This window comes from Tribolium madens, unplaced genomic scaffold (genome assembly GCF_015345945.1).
Source record: "Tribolium madens isolate multiple individuals breed KSU strain unplaced genomic scaffold, Tmad_KSU_1.1 Scaffold_11;HRSCAF=98;Tcas5.2_LG3b, whole genome shotgun sequence".
Taxonomy (NCBI): Eukaryota; Metazoa; Arthropoda; class Insecta; order Coleoptera; family Tenebrionidae; genus Tribolium; species Tribolium madens.
In genome coordinates this window covers 8,261,856-8,289,397 of record NW_025400975.1, presented here as the reverse complement: position 1 = coordinate 8,289,397, position 27,542 = coordinate 8,261,856, and the positions used below count along the sequence as shown (strand labels likewise).

Genomic DNA, 27,542 nt, shown 5'->3' with positions numbered 1-27,542 from the left:
GAAATTTTTATTATAGTGAAAGTCGTCACACTCATTGCAAATCGCATATTTCTCTCATTTGTTGTATGAGGAGTTTGTAGAATTCATTAAAAACAATATTTTTCAATTAAAATGAACTATTTTTCAACAAATAATAAAAAATTTTGTGCTGTAGTAAGTGTAAATATTTCAGGTTTTATTAACTTTTTCGGAAATGTTTGCTGTGTAAAATTCTCTCTTGAATTTTCCTTTTTTTGTTGCATCTTTTTATTAGTGTTTAAAAGTTTCGAATATTTTTTTTAATTTTATTTATGACAAATTATTTTATGTTAATAAAAAAGTAATGTAGATTTATTTTATTGAAAAATACTTGAACCATTCCTTTGTAAATACAGTAGAGCGTCGATTATCCGGAATAATATGGACTGGAGCAAATTCAAATTAAAGATTTCATAAAAAAGCTTATTTTATTGCTTCTATTAACTATACAGGCTGCCCCAGAATTCGCGCCTCAGAGAAAAATTTCAAGTAAGATAAGATACCAGGAACATGAAAAAAATGTTTAAAAAAATCTGTCAAAAAATTTTGACATTTAACATTTTTTAAGTACGTTTAATGATACTGATGATCTTGTATACGTTTTTTTATAGTTATTTAGTAAAAGTACAAAAATTTTGCCAATAAAAACCACAAATAACATACAGCTTCCTTGTATCCTCTTTAAATGACCTGTAGCAAAAAAACTTAGAAAATTATTTTTCCAACAGAAATAAATGCAAAATTTAAAAATTTAATTTAATTAATTTAATTTAATTAATTTTTTCTGGGGCGCGAGTTTTGAAGCGCTTGTAGATTTGTCAACAAGAAATTACCACCTAGGATTTGAACTTTCAGGAAAATTACGTTTTTCATGTTGTTTATAACTAGAATTTTCAGAAGTAATTTTGTATGCCTAGGGTTGGTTACTCCTTGGTGTTGACAGTTGACGTTTTCTGACAACCTGTCAAATACAAATTGAATTATCCTTAACCTAAATTTTGACACTGATTGCGATACATCTTTTGTCATCCTAACCAAATTTATGGCAACCTATTCACGAAAATCCCTAAATCCTAAGCAGTAATTTCTTGTTGACACAATATTAATAAAAAAAATAAAAAAAACAGTTCAAAAATGTTAGTGTTGTCTGCCACATCTAGTGACTAGGAGCGAAACTATCAATTATTTAAGTCTCAAATTTAGACAAAAAACCTATACAAGCTCATCTTTGTTTTGTTTATGTTTTTAGACAGCAAAAAAGTCCAACTTAGAAAAGTTTGTTTTTATTACTTCTTTTAATTATTAATTTTATAGAATTTTATAGAAACATCAAAAAAAGCATTATAATTATAATTATAATTTAATAATAATATATTTTACTCAAAAATCAAGTGTCAATTTAATGCTACCTGCCGCATCTAGTGACCAGAGAGGAAACTATAGCTCTAATTGAAGTAAAAAAGAAATCTTAAAAACCCAAGAAATAAATCAAATTCAAGTTAGAGACTTTATTTAAAAAGTATATTTGGACGTAAAAACACCAAAAAAATTATCAGTAATATACAGGGTGCGCTAAAGGCATAAAAAATGTCAAATGTCAAAAAATATATCAAAATTTTTTTGACATAAATTTTTTTAATGACATTTTGTATTTTATCTAAAAAAAAATCTTTAACAATTCATTGCGATAGCTAGTGACTTGGAGCTAGACAAATATTTTAATGCCAAACCAAACAGAAAAGAAACCTGTACAACTGCTTTTTGTTCTGTTTGGCCCTCCTAGATGGCGCAAAACGCGTAAAAATATGCAATAGTGTGCAACATACGCAGAGGTGTTCCAAGTGCAATTTTCCAATATTTTCATTTTTAACACAACATTTGTAGCTAAAATAATAAGTGATAATTTTTTACGTTTAAAAGAATCATAAATTTTATACTTACACACATTAGAAATTAAATTCGTAACGAAAATTGTAATTTAAAGGATGAAAGTAGAGACATCTTTCATTTGTTTCTCATCAAGAGTGTGCTTGATTATAAATTTGTGATGTGTTTAAATGGTTTTAGATAATGTTAATTGTAACAAACAACGATTTCAATGTGCTGTGACTATTTTTTATTGTAGTGAATGTAGTTTTTTCTACGTGAGACTGCTTTTTAAAGACTGGAGGATATTTTGATTATCTGGTAAGTCAACAGACTTTCTCACTCCTAATAATATTTACTCAAACTTAATTACATTCTACTACAACATTTGTCACTATTATTCAAAAATAATTAATAAGTAGGTAGGTATTTTCACGTTTTTTTCTAAACAAATGAGTGTTTTCGTTGACATTTGGGTATGACAATGCTCACTTGATTAAAACCGTAAGTCTCTTCTCTTGTTAGAAAAACACGCGAAATAACTGCAAAAATGTTATAAATAAAATTATAAAATAATTAATACAAAATGCAAAGTAAAGTAAATATTGTCCAAATGGCGTCTCCATATTCACTTGCTCTCTCTCAATCAAATCAAGTGATCGTGTCGTGTGGTTTGTTTACTTCTCAACAGATGGCACAATCGCTCCAATTTTGACTAAGGTTACTGGATCATTCTCATTTTTTTAAATTAATTAATTAAGTCCACTAACCTTAATTATTTAAAACACTTGTGTTTTAAAAACCACTTTTGAATTTGTTTTAACGAGTTTCTAAAGTCACATAAAGTCATATTTTAATTTGTAAATGTTAATTTTAAGTGTGTTTGTTATTGCACATTTTGCAATAAAATGATACTTTAAATATAGTACTAATTCTTTTTAAATTATCTCACGAGGTCACTTGCAGGGCAACAATAAGTCTGCAATGAGATAGCGCCTATTTTAAACGTTGTTTATAGCATTTTCCTCTTTGAATATAATTGTTATAAAAAATCCCAAATTTCCCTGACTTATTTTGTAAAAGTACTTGTTTTTTATTTGTTGTGTTGCCACAACTGAAAGAATAATATTTTGGTGGATTTTGGGGATTTTCATCAGTAAATATTTGCACTGTATTTCGAAATGTGCAAATTTGTTTATTTGCGTTTAACATTTTGGACCTGATTTATTTAATACTTGTTTGATAAAATTTTTAAATATTTCAGTTATTGAACTTAGAAATGTCAGCGATATGAATTTGACTGGTTTTCATTTATAATTGAATTATGGGGGCAATAGCACACATGATGTGAATTTTTTATCAGTAATTATTGTAAAGTTCGTCTCAAAATTTATATCCGGCTAACACATAGTATACGCTAATTATTTACAATTGCGCCGATGTTGTTACAAAGCAAATAAACAAAGTCAAGGCCGATGAAAAACACTGCCTTTTTAGTCTCTAATTAAAAATGGGAGTACAAAATTGCAACTATTAATAAATCGAGTTATTTACATTCAAACTTTGAGTTGTGATAAATGGCAATCTTGACTTTGTACTACTGCATAGGTTGCATGCCGATTTTCCATTATTATTACACACATTTGATGGTAATTAATGTTAGAAACCACCTGTCAAGAAAAAAAAAACAACAAAAATCATAAAAAAAACAAAAGTTTATAGTTAGAAAGCTTATAGAAAACAAATACATTGTATATAACTTTTGTTACAGTTTGCATTTTTTATTTTCGTGGAGGACAACCTTGATTCGAGACAACTTAATATCTTCTTAAAACATTAACAGATTTCACATAGTCTACTATTTATCTCTTTTTCTAATAAGGAAATGTGCTACTCAGTAATCACATTGATAGATAGATCTACAGATACAGGAATGTAGATAGATTTACAGCTACAAGTCTGTAGACACATCTACAGATATAGGTCTGTAGATAGATTTACAATTACAGGTCAATAGGTAGATCTACAAAGAAATCTCTAAAGCTACAGGTTTATAGATTTACAGATACATGTCTGTCGATAGATCTACAGATATAGGCCTGTAGATAGATTTACAGATAGATTTACAACCACAAGTCTGTAGATAGATCTACAGCTACTGGACTCTAGATAAATTTACAGCTACAGATCTGTAGGTAGATCTACAAATAATAATAATAATAGGTCTTTATTGGAAAAAAAATACAACCCCTGTGGAGCGAAGTCTAGCCGATGGCTACTCAGCTACTCAACCCCAAAATAATAAAAAAATATAATAAATAAAAAAAAATATGTAATAAGAAATATAAATGAAACATCAATAAAAAATCATAAATAACATTGTTGGCTATCATAATTAACCATGTGAGAACAAGAAATCTTTTTAGAGTGTACGAAATTTATTCACGGAAACATTCAACTGAAAAAGATCAGTATAGAATTAAAAACTTTGACACCATTACAACGTTGAAAGATTGATGTACTAGTGAAGCATAGAAATTTGAGTATCATGATAATAAAAAAAATAATAAATAAATCTACAGATAGGTCTGTAAATAAATCTACAGATACAGATTTGTAGATAGATTTACAGATAGATATAGAACTACAGATACGAGTAGATCTACAGATACAGGTCCGTAGTTAGATCTACAGAAAGATTTAAAGCTGCAGGTCTGTAGATAGATCTAAGATAGATCTACAAATATAGGCTTGTAGAAAGATTTACAGCCACAAGTCTGTAGATAGATCTACAGCCACAAGTCAGTAGATATATGTACAGAAAGATCTAAAGCTACAGGTCTGTGGATAGACTCACAGAGGCAGGTTTGTAGACACATCTCCAGATACAGGTCTGTAGATAGATTTGCAGCTACAGGTCTGTAGATATATTTACAGATAGATCTACAAGTAAATCTACAGATACAGATTTGTTGATCGATTTACAGATAGATCTACAGCTACAGATACGAGTAGATCTACAGATACATTTCCGTAGATAGATCTACAGAAAGATCTAACGCTACAGGTCTATAGGTAGATCTAAGATAGATCTACAAATATAGGCTTGTAGATAGATTTACAGATAGATCTACAGCCACAAGTCTGTAGATAGATCTACAGAAAGATCTAAAGCTACAGGCCTGTGGATAGATTCACAGCAACAGGTTTGTAGACACATCTACAGATACAGGTCTGTAGACATATTTGCAGCTACAGGTCTGTAGATATATTTACAGATAGATCTACAAGTAAATCTGCAGAAATAGATTTGTAGATAGATTTACAGAGTCAAGAGTCATATCACTAGTTCCAAATTTCTGCAGTAATAAGAATTGAAAAAAAATATTTTGACTACTTTGACTATATTAATTTTAAAACTTGAAAGTGGGCTATAAAAAAATCAACTTTGTTTTTTTTTGCATAGTGGATTACATAAATTAGCTCGGCTGTTGCCTTGTAAGTTATAACCAAGTTGTTTGAAGTACAATTAAAATTAGGCACAGTTACGCAAAGTACAAAGTGAAAGTAAGATAGATTACTAGATAAACACTGGCGTAAATTCTGAGCTAGTTTTTGGGTTTAATCCATTAGGTAATGCCAGTTCTTCTTTTTTTTTTTAATTTTTTTTTTAACTTTTTATCAATTTCAGTACCTAGATCACAAAAGTTTTTGAGAATTGAGATGAATTTTAATTAATTTATTGCTTTATGTATAAATTAATTATTTCTACGATTTATTTGGCTTATTTTTGCTGAAATTTTGCGTTCCTGGGTGAAAATAACAAAAATAATGTAAGTTTTGATCTAATATATAAATCTCGCCAAAAAGTGGGTTTTTATCTGAAAAACGGCCTTCAACTCTCGAAAGGAATGATAATGTTATTTTTAACTGAATTTAGTGATTTTTTGGCTTATTTTTTATACATACTAAAATAGTGGGAAAAGGCAAAAATAATGGTATTTTATACTTAATCTAGTGATTTTTCGGCCCGGTTTAGAGAAATTGTGCTCAAATTTTAGCTCAAAGACGTCTTGAATTTTTTTAAAATGCAGAAATTGCTCTAGTTTGGGGTGATTTTTTAGGTTTTTTTTAGCATAATTTTGCGAAAAAGGTGGCGAAATATATAGTGTCATTTTTGAGATGAAAAACCTGAGATTTACTCTAAAACGGGCCAAAACCTTCGAAAATTTGTGCAATTTTCAAGCTTTTAGAGCTTGTAGTATTGTGCATTCTTGTGAATTATTTGTAATGTGATGGTTTTTAAGACATTAAGTGTAATTTGCGTCTAATTTTAACCGTTGACTGCACATTGAATTAACTCCGTATTATGGATTCGGTTATGAAGTAGTTATCAACACGTCAACGTTTTTCACATGATATGTACCTAACGAATCTTGAATAAAGTCGTCAGACACCTACGGCGAAGTAATCATCGACAGGGGGTCGCGCGTGGAACTTTTTTTGTGATATTGAGCCACTTGTTGTTATTCCATGTGGCCCAAAAATGTATTTTTCGTGGAAATCAATGATTTTGTATCAAGAAACCAAGAAAGTTTTTCTTTACAACTATTCATAGCTCCACGAGGTTGTTTCTACCGCAATTAGAGAACACAAGTCGTAATGAAGCTTGTGTGTATTTATAAAATCCAACTCCCACCCCACGATTATTTGACAATTACCGATAATTTCGAATTACTTTGTTTGTCTTGATATTTGACGAAAACATACACCATGCCGACTTATTCACCTTTTAGAGGTCGGGAAATACGTCATTTCATCTCTTGGTTGGGAAGTGCTAACGTTACAAGCCTCAAATATTTTTGTTTCCTACTTCTTCATGTTATTTAGATCAATTTTAATTATGTAACAATTAAATAATGCTGAGTGTGATTCTAAAATCCAAACTGACCTTGTTTGTGCGTTACATAAATTTTCTTATCTTTACGGAAAAAATTAACAAACTGAGAATCAACATGTGTGGCTTAATTTTTATCATAGCAGATGCAAAAAAAATATTTGAGGTCGTAATGCGATACTTAAATCAATTTTCATTGTAATTAATTACTTACTAATTTAATTAAACTAATATTTCCAAAAAATATTTTCTAAATAATTTAAATTAAAAATTTTAACGGTAAAGTAGAGTTTCACTTTGCTTTCCAAATTTTTAAAACCTCCACGATTATAATTCCTTTCGTTTTCATGGCGACGCGGTATATCGATTTGATTCTATATTCATTTCGGTATTTTGCTGTTCAATTGAAAGATAGAAACTAAAATGAGTAAATTTCTTTTCAAATGATAACTTCGAAAAATATGTTTCATGAAAGGCAGAGTTCAATTGAGCAGGTGCAAGTTTTTTGGTGTTAGATCAAATCGACGAAAAAAACATCTTTTTTTAAACGCAAAGCCAAATTGTCAAAAAATTGTAGAGTCAATTTTTGTATATTATTCTGTGTTGCCAACTTATTTGTAATTTTTGTAATTTTTTTTTAAAGGAATATTGCTAAATGTGGGTGGAGGAATATATCAGGTAAATAAAAAAATAAATAAATCTTCTACTTTTCGAGAAAGTAGAAAGATAGATTACTAGATAAACACTGGCGTAAATTCTGAGCTAGTTTGGGTTTAATCCATTAGATATATGCCACTTCTTCTTTTTTTTTTTAACTTTTTACTAATTTCAGTACCTAGATCACAAAAAAGATAATTGAGATGAATTTTAATTAATTTATTGCTTTATTTATAAATTAATTATTTCTACGATTTATTTGGTTTATTTTTACTGAAATTTTGCATTTCTGGCTGAAAATAACAAAAATAATGTTAGTTTTGATCTAATTTTTAGAGTTGTAGCGAAATCTCGCCAAAAAGTGGGTTTTTATCTGAAAAACGGCCTTCAACTCTCGAAAGGCACGATAATATTATTTTTAACTGAATCTAGTGATTTTTTTTTCTTATTTTTTATTCAGACTGATAGTCGGAAAAGGCAAAAGTAATGGTATTTTAGACTTAATCTTCTCGTTTAGAGAAATTGTGCTCAAATTTTGGATCAGACGTTTTGAATTTTTTTTTTAAATCCAAAAATTGCTCTAGTATGGGGTGATTTTTTAGTTTTTTTTTAGCATCATTTTACGAAAAAGGTGGTGAAATAGTGTCATTTTTGAGATGAAAAACCTGAGATTTTAACTTTAAAACGGGCCAAAACCTTCGAAAGTTTGTCCATATTTTAATCTTTCATTACTTATTACATATTTTTTGCTATTATGTATTTAAAAAATTTTTTTTGAAGTGTATACCATTTGGTCAGTCCTGTTTTTACATACACACAACTACTTCTTTAGTTGTAGGGTTTATAAAAATCGTTATATGATCGGTCAAGGTCAAATCTGACGAAGAAATCATCTTGTGTATAATTTTAAATTCAGTTGCTAAGCAAGTGTGAACTAAATTGACAAAAAAAAAGTTCGGAGGTCACTACTCTCATCGTTCAAATTAAATAGGTGTGTATTATAACTGCAAATTTTTTACATTCAGAATCATCAGAAGAAATTTTACCAAAAAACAATTTCGTTTTTCAATTAAGTTAATTTATTGCTCGTTATTACCGTCTTATTATTTATATACCGGATGTTTTCTTAATATTCCGAAAAATTGCAACTACATATTCTACATCGAAAAATAACACAAAAAATTGCATAAGTATGTAATTATTGGAAAATAACCCATTTTAATGTCTTATAAGCTTGTAAAATTTTATGAAAATAACTCAGGTACTAATTGATTGTAATTTGAAACTTTACCACACTGTATCCATAACAGTAGAACATAGTGTTATGTTTCGAAATAGAATATGCAATATTAAGAAAACACCCTGTATAATTACGCTACTTGTAAATATGCATTGTAGTGCAAAAATTCAGTTTTAGTAGAAAAGGAATGTTCGTAACAAGTGTTCGCGAAATAGGAATGTTATTGCATCTCTTGGTCGGGAAGTAATTCATGTAGTAAAAAGTAGTACGGCGGAGTAAAAATGAGGGCGCTTAGAGCGTTTTACCGTCTCAGTTTCAAATCGTTTTAAATTAATTTAAATTCAATGCACTAATTGAAAAAAATGCAAAAATGAGACGGGGTGCAAATTGCTAAATGTTTGAAATCTTTTTTAATATAGTTTTCAATAATTTTTTTTAAATTTTAGTCTTTGTTTTTCAAAAAGTTAAAGCAAAAACTTCTTGGTTCCATGCTTTTTACTGCAAGAATGAAACACCTTGTATACAAAATTTTTATAAAAACTTAGGTATGTACGTCTTGAAAAACGATAAAATTTTCGTAGTTGTTTTTCATAAACTTTTTTTTTTGCTTCTTGCTATTATATACAATGTTTAATGCAAGAATGAGGCACACAAAAAATAAAAAAAATAAAACTTTTATAGAATGAAAAAATCGTCTTGAAAAACTATAACATTTTCGTAGTAGTTTTTTTGGAAATAAGATATTTAAAGCAAAAAACATCTAGTTTCATGCTTTTTTTACGGCAGACTGTGGTTACACTGTATGTAATTTTTTTTTTATAATAAAACGTATTTAAAATTAAAAGTGGGACGAAACTTTCTACGCTACATCGTTGATTAGTTGCGTTTTTATGGAAAAATATAATGAAACATTGATCTAAACTTTGATCTCGTGATTTTTATAGGTACTATGATTTGGTGAAAACTATTGTAAAAACTCTAATTTTTGATGAATTTGTTTAGAAATCTGACAGTCAATTATTTAATAATAATTCTTATAAGTCGAGTAATTCCCCAAATGATTAATTTGATTTTTAAATTATTGATATAGTAAATTCAGTCAAAAATGATGACACAATTTTTTTGTATTTTTTTGCACGTTTTTTTAGCCACACAGAAACTCAAATACTAAATTTTTTCAAAAACAAGTTGAAAAAACGAGAGATAGTTTTGTTTTTCTAAATGATATTTTACTCAACAAGTTAAAAAAATAAATCTCTAACATAGGTCAAAAAGTACATAAGTTTGTCCATTTCTATTTTGCAAAATTTCGTTAAAAACAAACCGAAAATTTATCAAATTAGGCCAAAATTAGTGTCATTTTTGCGTTTTTATAGTGTTTCAGCACTGAAATTTTTGCTAAAATTTACTGAAAAATTACCAAATGAGCTTGAAATTGATATCATTTTAGCGTGTTTTTTTTTGAACCAGAGACTCATTTATTTTGCAGGATATTGTCAAAATATGCTTAAACACAACAAAAATAAATCAATTGATGTTATTTCGTTTGTTTTTAGCTCATTTGACTGAAATTTTATCAAAAAAAATACGACAAAAAATACAAAATATGGTCGAAAATGGTGTTAATTGTCAGATTTTGCTAAAACAAACCAAAAAACATCAAAACAAGTCATATTTTTTTTGTATCTTTAACCGTATTCGCAGCATTTTCAAAAATTGCTAATGTTTGAATTTTTTTTTTTAAATATAGTTTTCAATAAAATTTTTGCATTATCTTTATCTCACCGTTGTGTAAATAGGTAGACTAGCCCAAAAACGCAATTTGTTCACATATTTGTATCAAAGGCAGAAAAACAGTGTTGTGAATAAAGTACTGTACAAACTTCGTTGGAAATTCCCACCCGACTTGTAATATACTATTACTTAAATTTGAAAATGTAGTTTAGTTCAGTGCACTCTAATTAAACAAGTATAATTTTTTAAATGAGATTTGACAATGTTTCAGCCGCCCATGTAAAAAACCTCGCATTAAGGTATGTTTATTTGTATAATCGACACGGTAATGAAATCTGACCTCTCCAACGACAAAAGCATTGTAGCATGCATACCAAACAGGTGTTTGGGTTGTTCCAACTCGAAATGAATCGAATATTTTGTCGTTTTGCAGGTGCACCACCACCAACTATGGATAGTGGAGATTGCGAGACTGAAGAAGATTCAGCACCAGAGGCGTGCGTTTCTCCTGAAGGTTCTCTGTTGCCAAGGTAAGTGTGTTACGCCGCTGTGACGCTATATTCCGCGCAGTCAGTCGCGATTCAAACGACGGCGTAGTTGTTTGTATACGTGTGAGATGGTCTGTGCTCCTTAGCAAAGCAAAATCCCATATGAAAGATTTTTTTTCCGTTAAAAACACGTTCAAGTGCAATCGTGTAAATGTTAGCCTCTTGTGAACTCTATACCAACACCTCCAGCGTCATGTCAACCCCGTGGTATCCGCCTCCAGGACCCTCTTACAATTTTATCATGGATAATCCTCCTAGGTTAGTCAAAGTTCACCAGATTTTAATTTAATTATGCGATTATGACCTGAAGTTCATTACAATGTATTTATGGAAACTCGTGGACGGCGGGCTTGGAAATGCAATTTATTACAGAGAAATATTATTGTAATCTTGTAATCAAAAATACACAGCCACCACTTTGGTTGGCATACATTGACATTTATTTAATTGCCTAAAAATAGACACGCTGATTTTGCCAGTCTTCTAAAATGTGGTGTTATTTCGATTTATTTGTCATCTAATACACGACTATATCACAAAGATAACATAACAAGTCAATTGAATTGATGCGCAATAACGACACAAACAAGTCTGTTAGTGGATAAGATATTTTAAATCATTAAAAAACAGATTAATAATTATTGTACCGGTAAAAATAACTAGCGTCTAATCAATATCACTTTTATGTAAACAACGCTTATTATGGGGGGGGGGGGCATATTCTTGCACTATTATTACTTTTGTAGAATGAGCCAACTTAAAACCTGGCTTTATCTAACCTTGGCCTTGTTGTACATTTTTTGAATTACCCTTAACTAAATTTTTATCGCCGAACAGCAAAGGAGCACATGGTCGTAATAAATAACAAGTGCTGAAGGATTTTGATTAGAGGAGTTTTCGCGGGCTTGAGAATGAAAAACAAATGTTGCACTATGGCCAATATTTATACTTCACATTTTTCTTTAAACTTTCGAAATATCTCGCTGGGTCACACATAATTGGATGCTAATTAAGCAGGGTTATCTTTTTGCCCCTAAAAACGCACATTTTTAATTATTTTAAATAAATTAGTATTTTGCTTGTCATTGGAATATTTTTTCNTTTTCGCCGATGAAAAATGTAAAATTTGTAAACAGTGGTAAATACTTTTTTCGTCAACTGTACCTGCTATAAAATACATCAGAAAGAATTAAGTCGTTATTTTTTTTTTTGAATGTATTCAACCAATTTAAAAGAATTTATTTTCAGTAGAAATAAATAGGGTCAAAGTTCAAAATTTACGCCCTCATTTTGGAATTTTTATACAGGATGTTTATCTATAAAAATTTCGAAGTTTTGAGAGTTTCAATTTTGCACTTTGACTATTTATTTCTGTTGTAAAAATAATTTTCCAAGTTTTTTTGCTACAGGTTATTAGAAGAGGAAACAAAGAAGTTGTATCCCAAATTGTAACTGTTTAATGTTATTTGGGCTTTTATTGGCAAAACTTTTGTACCTTTCCTAAATAATTTAAAAAAAAAACATACAAGATCGTTAGTATCATTAAATAGACATAAAAAATGTCAAATGGCAAAAATTTTTGACAGATAGAATTTTTTTCATGTTTCTGGTATCTAATCTTACTCGAATTTTTTCTCTTGGGCGCGAGTTCTGGTGCACCCTGTATATTTACCTAGATATAAATATAAAAAAAAAAAAATTGATACAAATTACAATTGTAGACATGGAATTTCTGACATCAAATTCAAAAAAAAACGTCAATCTAAGCCACGCTTTATTGTCATTATGTTCAATAAATTATTTTGATTTGTTGTTATTTTCTTAGCTGTCAGAATAAAAATTATAAAAATTGAAAGTAAGGCCAGTTATCAATCGAATGACAAATCGTCCAAAATTCTCCGTCCGGAACTGTACAATATTGGCATTGATTTGATTTTATTAACTTTTATTAATTTCTTTAAACAATAATTTTCAGTAAAAGTAGAACATATGGCACATGTCTGTACCAACAAAACTAATATCTTCCATGAACAAAAACACGATTGACCGTCACACCAAACTTTTCCAAATTATGAAAATTATGAAAAAAAAATGTGTCCGTATTTAAAATTAGAAAATTGAATATAGCCCAAAAAAATACCATGAAATTTAGAAAGATTCTAAAATTATCAGCTTATACCATATTAAAAACCATTTAATTTAGTTTTTCAATTTTCGAAATCAGGCCATAAATAAAAATTCTACAGCGTCCACCGTTTTTTTAAAATCACCCTGTATAAGCTTCCATTTTGAAAAATAGCTTTTATATTAACTGAATGAATAGCACAATTTTTCTATAATCAATAATTTATTATGTTCTTTTTCTTTTAAAAAAATATAATAAATCATTAGTACAGCATCATAAAACTGCTCAAAAAAACTAAAAAATGTCTCAGTTTATCAATGATTTTACTCACATAACACATGATGTTTTCTAACCTATCATTTACAGATCTTTTTTAAATACAGGGTGCGCCAAAACTCGCCCCAGAGAAATATGCCATATAAGGTAATATACCAGGAACATGGAAAAAATGTTAAAAAAGTATTATTTATAAAAATTTCGAAGTTATGAGAGTTTAAATTTTGCACTTTGACTTTATTTCTGTTTGAAAAATAATTTTCCAAGTTTTTTTGCTATAGGCTATTAAAAGAGGAAACAAGGAAGCTGTATCCTAAATTGTAACTCTGTTCAATGTTATTTGTGGCTTTTATTGGCAAAATTTTTGTACCTTTACTAAATAATTGTAAAAAAAAACATATACAAGATCATCAATATCATTAAATGGCATAAAAAAATTTCAAATGTCAAAATTTTTTGACAGAATTTTTTAAACATTTTTTCCATTTCCTGGTATCTTATCTTACTTGAAATTTTTCTCTGGAGCGGGAGTTCTAACACACCCTGTAGATATAATTTTTTTAACATTTTGTCCGTTTTAATTTACTTGAAACACCTGAGTGATTAAGATTTTTCAAAATTTTTGAGTTTACATTTGTTTTCAAAAATAAAAAAATTATAATTCAAAAACGTGCAAAAATAATTTGCATGCAGATGTCATTACTCTTGAAAAAAACAAATACTAAAATGACACTATGTAAATTATTTTTCTGTTGATTTCCTGGCATGCAAAACAGGTATTTGCGTGCCAATAAAATTTTCCCAGTTCGAGTAACAGAAAGAAAGAAATTTTTACACGATTTAATACATCTCCAAACCAGAAATGATTTAGAGCACCTCATTAAATTATTCACTTGTTAAGAAAAGTGGAACAAGTTGCTTTGTTGCGGTGGTTTTAATACCGATAAAATCTCACCACAGTGGGAGAATTTACTACGATGAAAATTGTTATTGATAGATTTTCTGCGTTTGATTTAATCTATTTCTATTGCATTTAAATATTATGTAGTATTTTATTTAAACTACAGTAAAAATAATAAAGGAGTAAAGGAAATAAATCAATGTCTAGTAAAACTAATTAATTCAAAAACAAAATTGTGGTATCAGGAGCACAGCAGTGCAAAGACTGATTACCATTTGTGCACAGTTGCCAGCCCTTGCCAAAATCATTCTTGCGCAGGGGCGCGTTGTTGACTGAAAATTCTTTAAATTTTATGTTGTTACTTGAGTTACTTGAGCGTTTATTATTTTTACTGTGCAAAATATTGTATTGATTATTTTTAATTTTTTACTGATCGCTTTATTACTACCCATAATTACTCGTATATGTGGAGTTTATCTCAATCTAATTTTGTAAAATTCCAAGTCTTGTTTGTTCTCACTTCACATTGTATTAGTTTGATCGATAAAATGATTATGATTAAATGATTATGACAACAACTCGAGGTTGATTGCATTTTTAATCCTGGCGGGAGTTTGCCAATATCATGTCAACTACCCTTTCAAAGTAATAAAATGTCAATTTTCTATAATAAATATTTCAAGAAGTATCTAGACGAGATTTTAGATTACATTATGTAGTCAGGGAAATATTGAAACAAGATTGAGATTTATTTTTAATTTAAAATAACCACTTGTGTTACACTAAGTAAATACAAAGTTAATTAAAGATATCAGACAGTTTCACGGTCATTTATTGATTGTTTGCTTGCATAGTGATGACATTCAAACTGGTTATTTACTTAGAGATAGCTAATTTTTATTAGTCATAAGAAATTTCTCGTTCTTTTATAGTTATTTAATTGTAGGTTTTTAATTTGTGACATATTGTCTAATAATTGGTTTTAATTGAATTCTGATTTAAAAATTAAAAAACATGCGAGAGTTCAATTTTACTGATAAGTTACAAACGGATCTTCCGACATACTCTGCGTTATCAATATTCGTGAGATCAGACGTTAAAATGTAAACGGAAAAACGAAAAATATATTCACACACTCTTGCGTAAATAATCTAATGTTATCAGTTGTAATCCTAAGATTGTGAAAATCACTAAACCAACAAAACGTGAATTGATTATGATTGAAAGCGAATAAGGGGTAATATTGAAATTTTCACAAATTGGATTGTTTGTGTCGTAGAAATGCTAAAAAAATTTTCGAAATTGGAAAAAAACTGATGTGTTTTTAATTCATCTAGTTTAACTAGTTTCAGTACAGTTGGTTCCACATTTTTGGAATTGTATAAATTATAAAAACGAAACGTTTTTTATAATGAGAACAAAAAACACTTGAGTAGATTATTATTTACGGATATTTTTTTTTTCCTAGAAATACAACCCTAAAATCTTCAGTGCTTCTATGGCGCTGACTGTTTCCTCAATTTTATAAAAATTTTGAAAAAAAACTATTTTTGTAGTTTTTATTTTTAAATTATTGTTGTATATAAAAAAACGAAACGGGTTTTATTTTACTCTTTATTAAACATTTTAATTCGTGAGTTTGACTTTGAAATTTGACTTTTCACTCACTATAAAAAAATATAATTTGAGATATTTTGATCTATTATTGGGCTCGAAAGTCTTAGATGGGTCACTCTGTATGTAGTTTTTTTTTTTAATTTGATACTATATGTATGGTTATTTGCACATGAGGTGAGACATACAGGGTGTCCCAGCGAATTGGAAAAGTCCATTAGTGACCTTTAGGGTATAATTAAAAACAATATATTGGACATTGTTAGATACTAATCTAGTTCACCGCTTAAAATTATTTTCAACTATACAGCGTGTCTCAAAAATAAGTTACAGTACAAACTTGTGTTTTTTTAAATGAAACACCATATGTTTCTTAGCGTTTTTAGATGTAGATTTTTATGACAGTGTTTTTTTTTTTGGTCGATTTTGCTTAGTTTTTTGACGAAAATATGCACTTTTAAAAAATTTATTACACAAAAACTAAGACATCTAGAAATATTTTTTTTACTACCGCAAAGACGAATGTAAAAGTTATAAGGTTGTAACCTTTTTTTAGTGTGTTGCAGTTGCAAAGATAAAAAAATGAAGGCGTTTGATAAAAGTTCAATAACTTAAAAAATTTATTGTTTTTGCATTTAAAAGATTACTAAATTGTCTTTCTAAAATTATTACCTTGAGGTGTTTTAATCAATAACTAAAAAGATATTTAACGTTAAATATTAAAAATTAATTAATTTGTATATTCTTTATTTTTTTAAGTATATTTTCATTTAGGTATTGTCTGCATCTGAAAAAGTACGCCAATTTGAATGTGTTTTCGCTTTAGATTTGTTAAATTACACGCAGTTGCATCTGAAATTCTAATAAATTCGTTTGCATTTTGCCTTGCATTTGAATAAAAATCTAATAATAATTTGCATATGAAGCTTCTAACAATAATCAAAGTACCTGTTGGATTTCAGTCTAGTGTTCATAGTAGAATAATTAATTTTTTTGAAATAATAATGTTGTTGTATTAGAGTTCATACCATAATGCAATAGTAATTGTTAAAGTTTCAGTTTTTGTTGAAACTTTGTTATTATATTAATATCTAATGACTAACTTTAGTATGGGAGTGGAAAATTTGTACCATTTGATCGCGATTTAATAGCCAAATCGTCGTCACTTTATAATGTAACTAATTAATAACAAGATAACTAGAATAATTAATCTCGTCACTTTCTTTTAAATTTGTCGATCATTTTTTTAGCACATTAATTTCATGTCCATAACGCAGTTTTTCCGTATTTAAATTTTTGACACAATCAAATGTAAAAATAGCTTCGTAGCTCGACTAACAATAATAGTTAATAAAAAAGAAGAGAGTCTTTTGGCCTTGCATCTGAGAATAGTTATCATCGTTTCCGGCAAAACATGATTGCAATAGTTGGTGTACATGTATTTAAAATAATTAGCTGACGGTAATTACTATTTATAAAAATAGTTTTGAATGTTAGGTAAGTTATCACGACCTTTCTTTGTCATCGCCAGTTTTAACATCAGTTCGATGTGATATAATTAGCACTGAAATAACAGTGTGGGTTAAAAAACAAAATTTTTCATTTACGAGGTTATAGTACGGAAGATATAGTTGTCGCTGAAACCTTAAAATTTAGCCTTGGTTCTTCATTATTACGGAACTTGGTTGTTGGCTCAACGCTCATTGGATTGCCTGGACCTCTCCACCGATGTGTAGCGTGTCTGTGCTTGGCCTTGGCATGACGTTGAAATTCAGCTATTACATATGAAACCGTCAACATCATTTACAAAACACTTGTTTTATTGCTTTTTGTCAAAGATGAATCTGAGTTCATGTCTACAATGTGGGAGAACCAAATCTAGAAACTTCTGTATTTCTGGTTTACTTTTTGTTATTCAGAACCAACAAAAAAACTCAACGTTGGGTTGCAGTATTTCTAATAATAATAAATAATTAAGTAGCTATGCAATTATATGATCTAATGAGATGCAAATTGCAATTGGCTTTGAAGGACAACATTGGTAACGAATTAGTTTTTTTAAAAGAAAAACTTTTTTAACAATGCTTGGTAACTTTCCTATCATAACCCGCGCAACAAGTATTTTGTTGTTGTAGCTTTATACCTACATAGCATGAGTAATTTTCCTCTCGAATTTTGTATTACAAAATGTACTGTTAGTGTCAACATCATAGCTTTTTTGTGAATGTTGCAAATACAAAATATCTGTTGGCAATACTGAATTTAAATTTTAAATTGTACTTTCGGTAACCTGACAAAACTTTACATTAGGAAATTTCAATCAGTTTTTTAAAATGGAATTTATAGTCTTTACTATACTACTACTAAATGTTTGGTTTTTTCTTAATTTTTGCATTTTTTTTTGTTTTTTGATTTTTTAAAATTTTTCTAACTTCTTTGGATATATAAAGAACGTTTTTTTTTATTGTTATCATCCTGAATTCAGTGCTTTTAATATCAACAGGTTTTGACATAAAAATTATTAAATGATATTTTATTTTTTAAAAATTCAAAAAAATAACCAAAATGTGTTTGGAATTTTCACTATTGCGTTATTTTAAATAGAAAGTTATGTTTTTTTGTTGCGTTTTTGAATTACTCAAGTGATTTTGAGAGAGTTTTTATTAGACTTCCCTATACCTAAATTTAACCGTTTTTGAGATTTTTAGACTTTTTTGAAATTTTTTAATTTGCATCTTCCTCTCCAAAAATCGATAACTCTACCATTTTTTATTATTTTCAAATCTTATTTGGCATATGAAAAAAAGGTTAGATCTTTTCTTTCGTGTATTTATAATTGAAAAAATAATTAACAAACCTTCAAAATTTACGGTTACGTTTAGGAAACTTCAAATACCCGTAACTGAATTTTTTCATATGGAAGGCTCTAATTTTTTCTTCAGTAAATGAAAGAGAATTTAATTCTGCATCGATCTGTATCAACATTCCCTATACCTAAATTTAATAATTTCCAAGTTATTTTAACTTTTTGTACAAGGGAAGAAAATCACTATCCATGGTGGTTTTCGCATAGTTTGCCATGGAAATATTTCTCACTAAAAAAAAGCCAAGTTTTTTTTCACAATTGTGTTATTCTTTTCGTAAATAAAAATTAACAACCTTTGCTAAAGTAGCTAATGAATTTCTCACAACATCAAAAAAAGTTACTATAACTTAAAAACTATCAAACATAGATATAGGGAATGTTAATACAGATCGAAGTAAAACTAAATTCTCCTCTATTTAGTGAAGAAAAAATTGGAGTGTTTCATTTAGAAAAATTGAGTTAAGGGTATTTGAAGTTTCCTAAACGTAACCTTACATTTTGTCGGTTTATTAATTATTTTTTCAATTATGAATACACCAAGGGAAAGATCTAATCTTTCTCTCTCGTATACCCAAATACGGTTTCAACATAATAAAAAATGGTAGAATTATCGATTTTTGAATAGGAAGATTCAAATTCAATTTTTTTTTAAAAAGGTCTAAATATTTCGAAAACGGTTAAAGTTAGGTATAGGGAAGGCTAACGAAAACTCTTTCAAAATTACTTGAGTAATCCAAAAACGCGATAAAAAACATAACTTTCTTCCGGTGTAACAGGAAGTGCCACCATCTTGAAAAATCTTGTTTAGGCTATAAACAAAATTTTAGATAAATATCATTGTTAGTGTTAATGTTCCGGGTTTAGCCTGTATTTTTTAATAAAGTCATTCGAATTTGTGTAAAAAAATGGATTATCTTAATTTAATTGTAGTGTTTTTACTTTTTTTACTGTTTCATAACTTCTACATTAGTACATAGTTTGACTTATTTACCAGATTATTTGCTTACATAATTTTATTTATATTGTTACAGTTTAAACGACTAAAAATAAAGCAGACGGATTAAAAAATCCCAAAACACTATTTTACGTTGACATTCTTTCCTAAAGTCTGTAGTAAATGTAACACGTCCTATTTTTTTAAATTTATATTCGACATTATTACTTTTGGCTCCTAGTTTAAGCAATAATTAGTTTTCACATTTACATTTTCTCCCATATTTATTATTTTTGCGTTAGCCAACAAAATATAAATAGTTTTTATTTACTTTTTTTGTTATGTAGTGTTTGTAAATTGATTTAGGGTTAGAAATTTTTATTTGAGATCACCTGTAGAAAGACAGATGTCTATCAAAACTTTAGTAGCATTTGATTACTAAATTTGATTATCTTATCTTAATTAAAAGTAGATATCCGGCAAGTAGCAGACTATTATTATGTGAAACATGTATTTTTTTGTAATTGAAGTCTAAAACGCAATTTTTATTTATTTATTTTCTTATATTGAACAGAAATAAGGAAAGATGTTAAAAATTTTCGAAATCTAATTTTCCTAATCTATCTGCCCACTTTTCTATGTGGGATTGGAATAAACAAGTCCTATTTGATGAACTAATGTCCTAATTTATGTGAAAATTATGCTGCGTATAGATTTTATTATTATATCAAGAGAAGCAGCCTCTAATGATCTGCAATTAATACAAGAACACGAGACTATTCTCAAATCAAAAAGTCCTTGTACAAGCGAAAACATCTTAAGTTTAATCTTTTAATATTCGAAATCGAAATTCGAGTTGATTACATAATTACACAACACAGTTTTAATGTTATTTCACGATAAGAAACAAAAAGCTATAAATCGAGCCATTTTCTTAACATTTTTAACAATGAAAATAATGTGTCAATTTTGTAATCAAATACTTGGTGTTAATGAGATATTATTCATATGACCTTTCGCCTTGTTTATTCTTCTTTATTCAAACGGAATAATATCACCTGTGATGAGAAAACGTTCAAAGTTTGGCCTACATTAATATTTAAAAAAATATTTGCTTAGAGCTTTGATTGCAGATAACATTATACAGGGTAGAAAAAGACTAAAAAAATTAAGAAAAACAAATCAAACCTATTGTAAACCATTTTGCTGAAAAAGATAAAACAGAGTATTTTCGAATTTTCATAAAAACTAAGGCAAAAGCAAATCAAATGATGATAAAACTACAAACTACTACAATACAGACCGTAATCACCCTGTATTTCTCTTCAAAATGTTAATTAAAAAATTGTTGTTTTTTAGCAATAGCCGGGAGATGAGAAACAGGGCGGAAAAGATGCGAAGAGACAAACTTAATTCGTATATTGGGGAATTGGCAACTTTGGTACCAATGGTCGCAAGAAGTGCCAAAAGGATGGACAAGACGAGCATTCTTCGACTCGCAGCCACACATTTGCGAATATATCAAAGTAAGTTTCTCAGTTTTACCAACTTTTACAGTTATTTTTTATCACTCTGTATTGGCCTTAAATAACCGGACAACTAAAATTTTGCGATTTGCAATATTTTTGTTATTCTTTGTCGAATTTTTGTTCGGCTTAAAAACGAACCTTGCAGAACATGAAAAAGTCTATTAGTGACCTTTAAATAGTAAAATTTAAAAAATAGTATAGGACATACCTAAAATTATTTTTAACCATACAGCATGTCCCAAAAGGAAGTTACGATTCAAAATTGTGTTTTTTTAATGAAACACTATGTTTCTTGGCATTTTTGGATGTAGCCTTTTAAAAAAATGTTTTTACGCTAAACTTTTTTTAGTCGATTTCGCTTAGTTTTTTTTTGACGAAAACATGCATTATTTAAAAATTTATTACACTAAAACTAAGACAGCTAAAACAAATTTTTTCTTCTGCAAAGAAAAAGGTACAGAATTTAAAGTTGTAGCAATTTTTTAGTGTTTTGCATTTGTAAAGATTAATAAATTAAGAAGTTTGTTAAAAGTTAAATCACTTAAAAAATTTAAATGGAATACCCTATTTTTTATTTTTGCATCTTAAAATGTGACATGCAACTGCTAAACCAGAAATTGAGTAGATGTATCCGGTTTTCGTAATTACTAGCCTAAAGGGTATGTTCTCGCAAGTAACTATTTCAAATTTTATATTTGGTCAAATGGTTCCAAAGTTATTACAGAAAAAAAAAAATCCATACCTACATTCCGAGGGTTATAAAATTCTTATCAATAGAGATCGGATACGACTTATTATTTAAATTAACATCATTTTTACGTCATTTTTGAGGTTCAAATATTGCTTCATATTTATGAACAACCCTATATATATATTTTTTAATTTTATCATTCAAACAAAGGTCACGAATGGACTTTTTCAACTCAACTGGAACAGCCTGTATCTCACATATCTCAAGAATTAAAATTATGGAAAATTTGGTAGGTATACAATTCAGAAAAGAATCAATGTGGTCAAATTCTGTCGGATTTGAGTCAAATGTACTGGATTAAAAAAATTCTAGACTTGCAAAATAACATTTAAAAATTTCTTAAAGAAATGTTTAAATTTAAAAAAATGTCAATCCAGACTTTTCCAAAACATCGTGCTACAAAAGACAGTTGGGGAGACTAAGAAATTTTCAAATGTACTGGATTAAAAAATTTCTAGACTTCCAAAAAATCATTTAAAAATTTGTTAAAGAAATGCTTAAATCTAAAAAAAAATGTCAATCGAGACTTTTTTAAAACATCGTGCTACAAAAGACAGTGGGGGAGACTAAGAGAGTGTCTAGAAATACCGGTTTAAACAATATCTAAATTTGCAACAAAAAAAAACGTTAAAAATTTCTCAAATAGAAATGCTCAAATTTAAAAAATGTAAATTGAAACTTGTGAAAAAAATTTCTAGACTTACAAAAATATTTAAAAATTTCTTAAAGATGTGCTTAAATTTAAAAAATGTTTTCAAAACATCGTGCTACAAAAGACAGTTGGGGAGACTAAAAAAGTGTCAAATGTACAGGATTAAAGAAATGCTTGAATTAAAAAAAATGTCTCTATCGCACACCACAGCTCATTATAAAAATAAGTAAAAAAACAGTGCCTTCGTCTTTTGAGTATCATATTTAACAAACAAAAATTCGTCGAAATCCGACAAAGAATAACAAGTTTAGTTGTCCGTTTAATTTTGGCGGCCAGTGTAGTTACAAATTATTAATAATTATAAAGTCAAACATCAGTACAAACACATTGTGTAATACAGTTGTTATTTTTTTTGCAAAGTTAGGTAGCAATAAAGAAACAATATTTTAAGGAAATTGTGAATTATTAAGTAAATTGTGATTAGAAATAATGAATTTTATCAACAAATCGATATTTTCCTAGTATTGCATTTATGTAAAAAAATTATCACTCCACTCGAAGAGAGTTTATCGTATTTTCCAATAAATGAGGATAATTTTGCTAATTTGGTCAAATTTTTAGCATTGTTGAGTGGAAAGAACCATCCTCACATCGAATTGCCGAAACATGTTGATCAATATTTATTAGAACAACTGGTATGTGAGCAGTTAGGTGGATTTCTGCTAATTTTGACGCCAAATGGGAAAATTGTATTTGTTTCCCATACAGTGGAGCATCTATTAGGACACTTACAGGTAGGTACCGTCGAAAAAACCCTAAATGAATATTAAAGTGAAACTTTTATTCCATCGCCTTAAAATTTTTCGTCGCATTACAACCGACGGCGCACCGTGTAGCATTTATTTTCTTGCTCATTCAGGAAAAAAGTTTCTAAAACCACACAATTAATTTTTTTTCTTTTTAGACTGATTTGATGGGTCAATCAATTTTCAATATAACTTCGCCAGATGATCACGACCGTTTGCGAATGTACATCAATACGGAGAGTGTTTTAGACGGAGACTGGAAAAAATGCTTCAATATTCGACTGAAAAGGGCCGGCCCTCGTACAGAATCGGCCGTTTACGAACCTGTGAGAATCATGGGGGTACATCGACCAGGTGTCGACAAGGACTGTAACAAAAATACATCGACTAGTAAAGAAATCGCGTTAAATAACGATGTATGTGGGATGTTGAGTCTAAAACAGGGAGATAAAGATGATTTTTCTAGGTGTTGCTTTTTTTTGTCAGAGTTTTCCGTCCGGAGCCACTTTGTGAAAGACTTTTCGAAGCTTCGAGAGAAGAATATGTAACGAGACATCTCATTGATGGTCGTATTATCGGTTGCGATCAACGAATTTCGTTCATTGCAGGTTACATGACTGAAGAAGTGTCCGGATTATCGGCGTTTAAATTCATGCATCGAGAGGATGTTCGATGGGTCATGATCGCCTTAAGACAAAGTAAGCGATTTTCTTGCATAAATTAGAGTTAATGCAGTTTTAAGCGTGCTTTTTATGCTGTTTTTTCGCTCGTAAACAGAACAGAAATAATTCGAGGAATAATATTTTGAAGTAAGAGAAAATATTTTGTAAAAAACTAATTGGCATTTCGACGATATCAAGAAACAAATAATGTTGTGGCAACAATGAAGTTGTTACCATAAAAAAATTGTTTCACAGTGAAATAAATTTATTGAGCAAAACACTTTGTAAAATATTGACACGATGCAAAACAACAATCTTGTCTCTTTTGATGCTTCAGCATTTGATATTTTCCTCTACTAACTGCACTAGTTAAATTAATACACATTCGAAAATCTCGAACACAAATTCCGATTTTACTTGCAAATTTTCATAATTTTAACTATCTTTTCATCTATTAATAGAGGAATTAACTTTTTGTCATCAAACCGTTGAATAGAAAAAAAAATCCCTATTTACGTACATTTTTATTTTTTTTTAGTTTTTTCAGAAATTGTATATTTTTTATTTTTACTCTCCATTACCGTAAAAACAAATAGAAAAAAATTCCCTATTTACCTTCATTTTTAATTTTTTTTAGTTTTTTCAGAAATTGTATATTTTTTATTTTTACTCTCCATTACCGTAAAAACAAATTCATCTTTAGTGCCTTGTTATACAAATAATAATTTTTTCACTGAAAACCTAAATTTTTGTCAAAAAATCATTAAAAACAACAATTTTCTTTTTATTTTCCTACTATTGATTTTTTACTCTTTTTATTTTCTTGTAAACATACTAATTTTTTGATACTTTTACGCAAAAATTGAAAAATTTATAAAATGGTCCAATCAACATTTTCTCCGTTTTTATGTCTTTCAAGTGTGCTTTTTAAGCTGTTTTTTCTATCGTAAACAGAACCAGATGTTAGAATTATGCAAAAATAATTCGTGTGGAATAATATTTTGAAGTAAGAGAAAATATTTTGTAGAAAAACTAATTGGCATTTCGACGATATCAAGAAACAAATAATGTTGTGGCAACAATGAAGTTGTTACCATAAAAAAAATGTTTCACAGTGAAATAAATTTATTGAACAAAACACTTTGTAAAATATTGACACGATGCAAAACAACAATCTTGTCTCTTTTGATGCTTTCAGCATTTGATATTTTCCACTACTAACTGCACTAGTTAAATTAATACACATTCGAAAATCTCAACACAAATTCCGATTTTACTTGCAAATTTTGATAATTTTAACTATCTTTTCATCTATTAATAGAGGAACTAACTTTTTGTCATCAAACCGTTGAATAGAAAAAAAATCCCTATTTATCTACATTTTTATATTTTTTTTAGTTTTTTCAGAAATTGTATATTTTTGATTTTTACTCTCCATTACCGTAAAGCAAATTCATCTTTAGTGCCTTGTTATACAAATAATTTTTTCACTGAAAACCTAAATTTTTGTCAACAAATTATTAAAAACAATTATTTTTTTTTATTTTCCTACTATTGATTTTTTACTCTTTTTTTATTTTTTGTAAACATACTAATTTTTTGATACTTTTACGCAAAAATTGAAAAATTTATAAAATGGTCCAATCAACATTTTCTCCGTTTTTTTTTGTCTTTCAAGCGTGCTTTTTAAGCTGTTTTTTCTTTCGTAAACAGAACCAGATGTTAGAATTATGCAAAAATAATTCGTGAGGAATAATATTTTGAAGTAAGAGAAAATATTTTGTAGAAAAACTAATTGGCATTTCGACGATATCAAGAAACAAATAATGTTGTTCATTATATAATGAATGACCGGTTTCTATTTATAAATCCAGTTTTGTTGTAAACAGATTTGATAAGATAGGAATTGCCGGTAAAAATTCATGTTTTGCTCCAACTAGTTAAGATTTTTTTTTAATCATAAATATTAAACCAAAATATTGTTTAATTAACTTTTTCCTCAATAATAAATGTGAAACTAGAACGTGGTCAAGAAAAAAATTGCTGCTCAAGATATTAGTCAATGTCAAATGTCAAATTTTAATTTTAATAAAGTTGTCAGTTTCGGTATTTGATTTAATTTGAAAACCAAAAAAAATTAGAGACGAAAAGTGCAATTTGTAATGCAGGTTTTTCCAATTTTACGTAACAAATTGTCAAAAATACAAAATGAACACGAATGAGAAAGAATTTTGAAACAAAAGCTAAAGAAGTTAGAACATATTTATTTTTTTAACAATTAACACTTTTTTACATAAAAACTCAAAGATATTAAGAAAAAATGATTTACATATAACGGACACAACGTGAAGAAAAAGTATGAAACCAAGCATAATAACATAATAAAAATCAAAGTGCTATAAAAATTTCATTGTATTTTGAGAGATTATTTTGGTTTTGAGTTGTTTTTTTTAAATGAGATAGTTGTAATTCTTGGATCAGAGCCCCAAAGAAAAATACCAACGTGGTGAAGAAAAAAATTGGGGGAAATTAAAAAAACTCTATTTATAAAAATTTCGAAGTTATGAGAGTTTAAATCCTAAATTGTAACCCTGTTTAATGTTATTTGAGGCTTTTATTGGCAAAATTTGTGTATAATTATTAAAAAACATAAACAAGATCCATCAGTATCATTAAACAGACATAAAAAAAATGTCAAATGTCAAAAATTTTTGACAGATACATTTCTTCCATGTTCCTGGTGTCTTATTTTACATTTTTCTCTGGTGCGCGAGTTCTGGAGCACTCTGTATAGTGAGTTGCCATATGAAAAAACTAAGAAAATTTGCATAACTCAAAAACAAAAAAATTGAGATTTTATTTCTTCATAAAAGTCAAAATTTTGACATCTTAACATTAAAATATAACCATAATTTTTTAAGAGACTAATCTTGTAATTAATTTATTGTTTTGTGTTTCTACTTTTTGTTAAGTTTTTTAACATTTGAAATGACAAAAAGAAAAGTTTAACTTAAAAGACACTTTGTTTTTGCTGTAAATGAAAATATCAAAAAGCTGGACACTTAGTGGTATTAGTCCTTAAATCTGGACAAATCAGGACTCAAACGTAAAACAGGACCGTTATTAAAAAATCTTTCAGTTGCGTAAAATACAATGGCAAATTCTTTAAATATAAAATTGTCTATAAAAAAATTCCCTGTTTGAGCATTTTTGACAAAAAACAAAATATATTCAGTTTTAACAAGATTATTTCATAATTTAAATAAAAAACTTTAAAAAATTCAACCTTTAGCTACGACAAGATAATATAACAATAGTATTTCAAAAATATTATTAAAAAATAAAATTCACTTTCAAACAAAAATTGGTTAAGAATCTAATAACAGAACAAAAATTAAAATTACTTCTTGACCATTGTGTACACATTTTATGATTAATTAAAATTTAAAAAAGTTGTTACCATTAA

The 27,542-nt window shown here is 28.3% G+C and overlaps 1 protein-coding gene across 2 annotated transcripts in view; it reads left to right on the top strand.

The window, feature by feature from the left end:
- The first annotated feature begins 1,830 nt into the window (after nt 1-1,830).
- LOC123007757 (neuronal PAS domain-containing protein 2-like) overlaps nt 1,831-27,542 on the top strand; it is a 29,149-nt gene continuing 3,437 nt past the window's right edge. Inside the window, exons 1-6 of one of the 2 annotated variants that reach the window (XM_044403197.1) lie at nt 1,831-2,205; nt 10,846-10,942; nt 21,036-21,202; nt 23,230-23,402; nt 23,573-23,830; nt 23,881-24,112. In XM_044403197.1, coding sequence (XP_044259132.1) covers nt 10,863-10,942; nt 21,036-21,202; nt 23,230-23,402; nt 23,573-23,830; nt 23,881-24,112 — 910 coding nt within the window. In that variant the 5' untranslated portion in view covers nt 1,831-2,205; nt 10,846-10,862. Of the gene's footprint in view, nt 2,206-10,845; nt 10,943-10,975; nt 11,219-21,035; nt 21,203-23,229; nt 23,403-23,572; nt 23,831-23,880; nt 24,113-27,542 lie in introns of those variants that run through there. The other variant, XM_044403189.1, reaches the window with a different exon arrangement.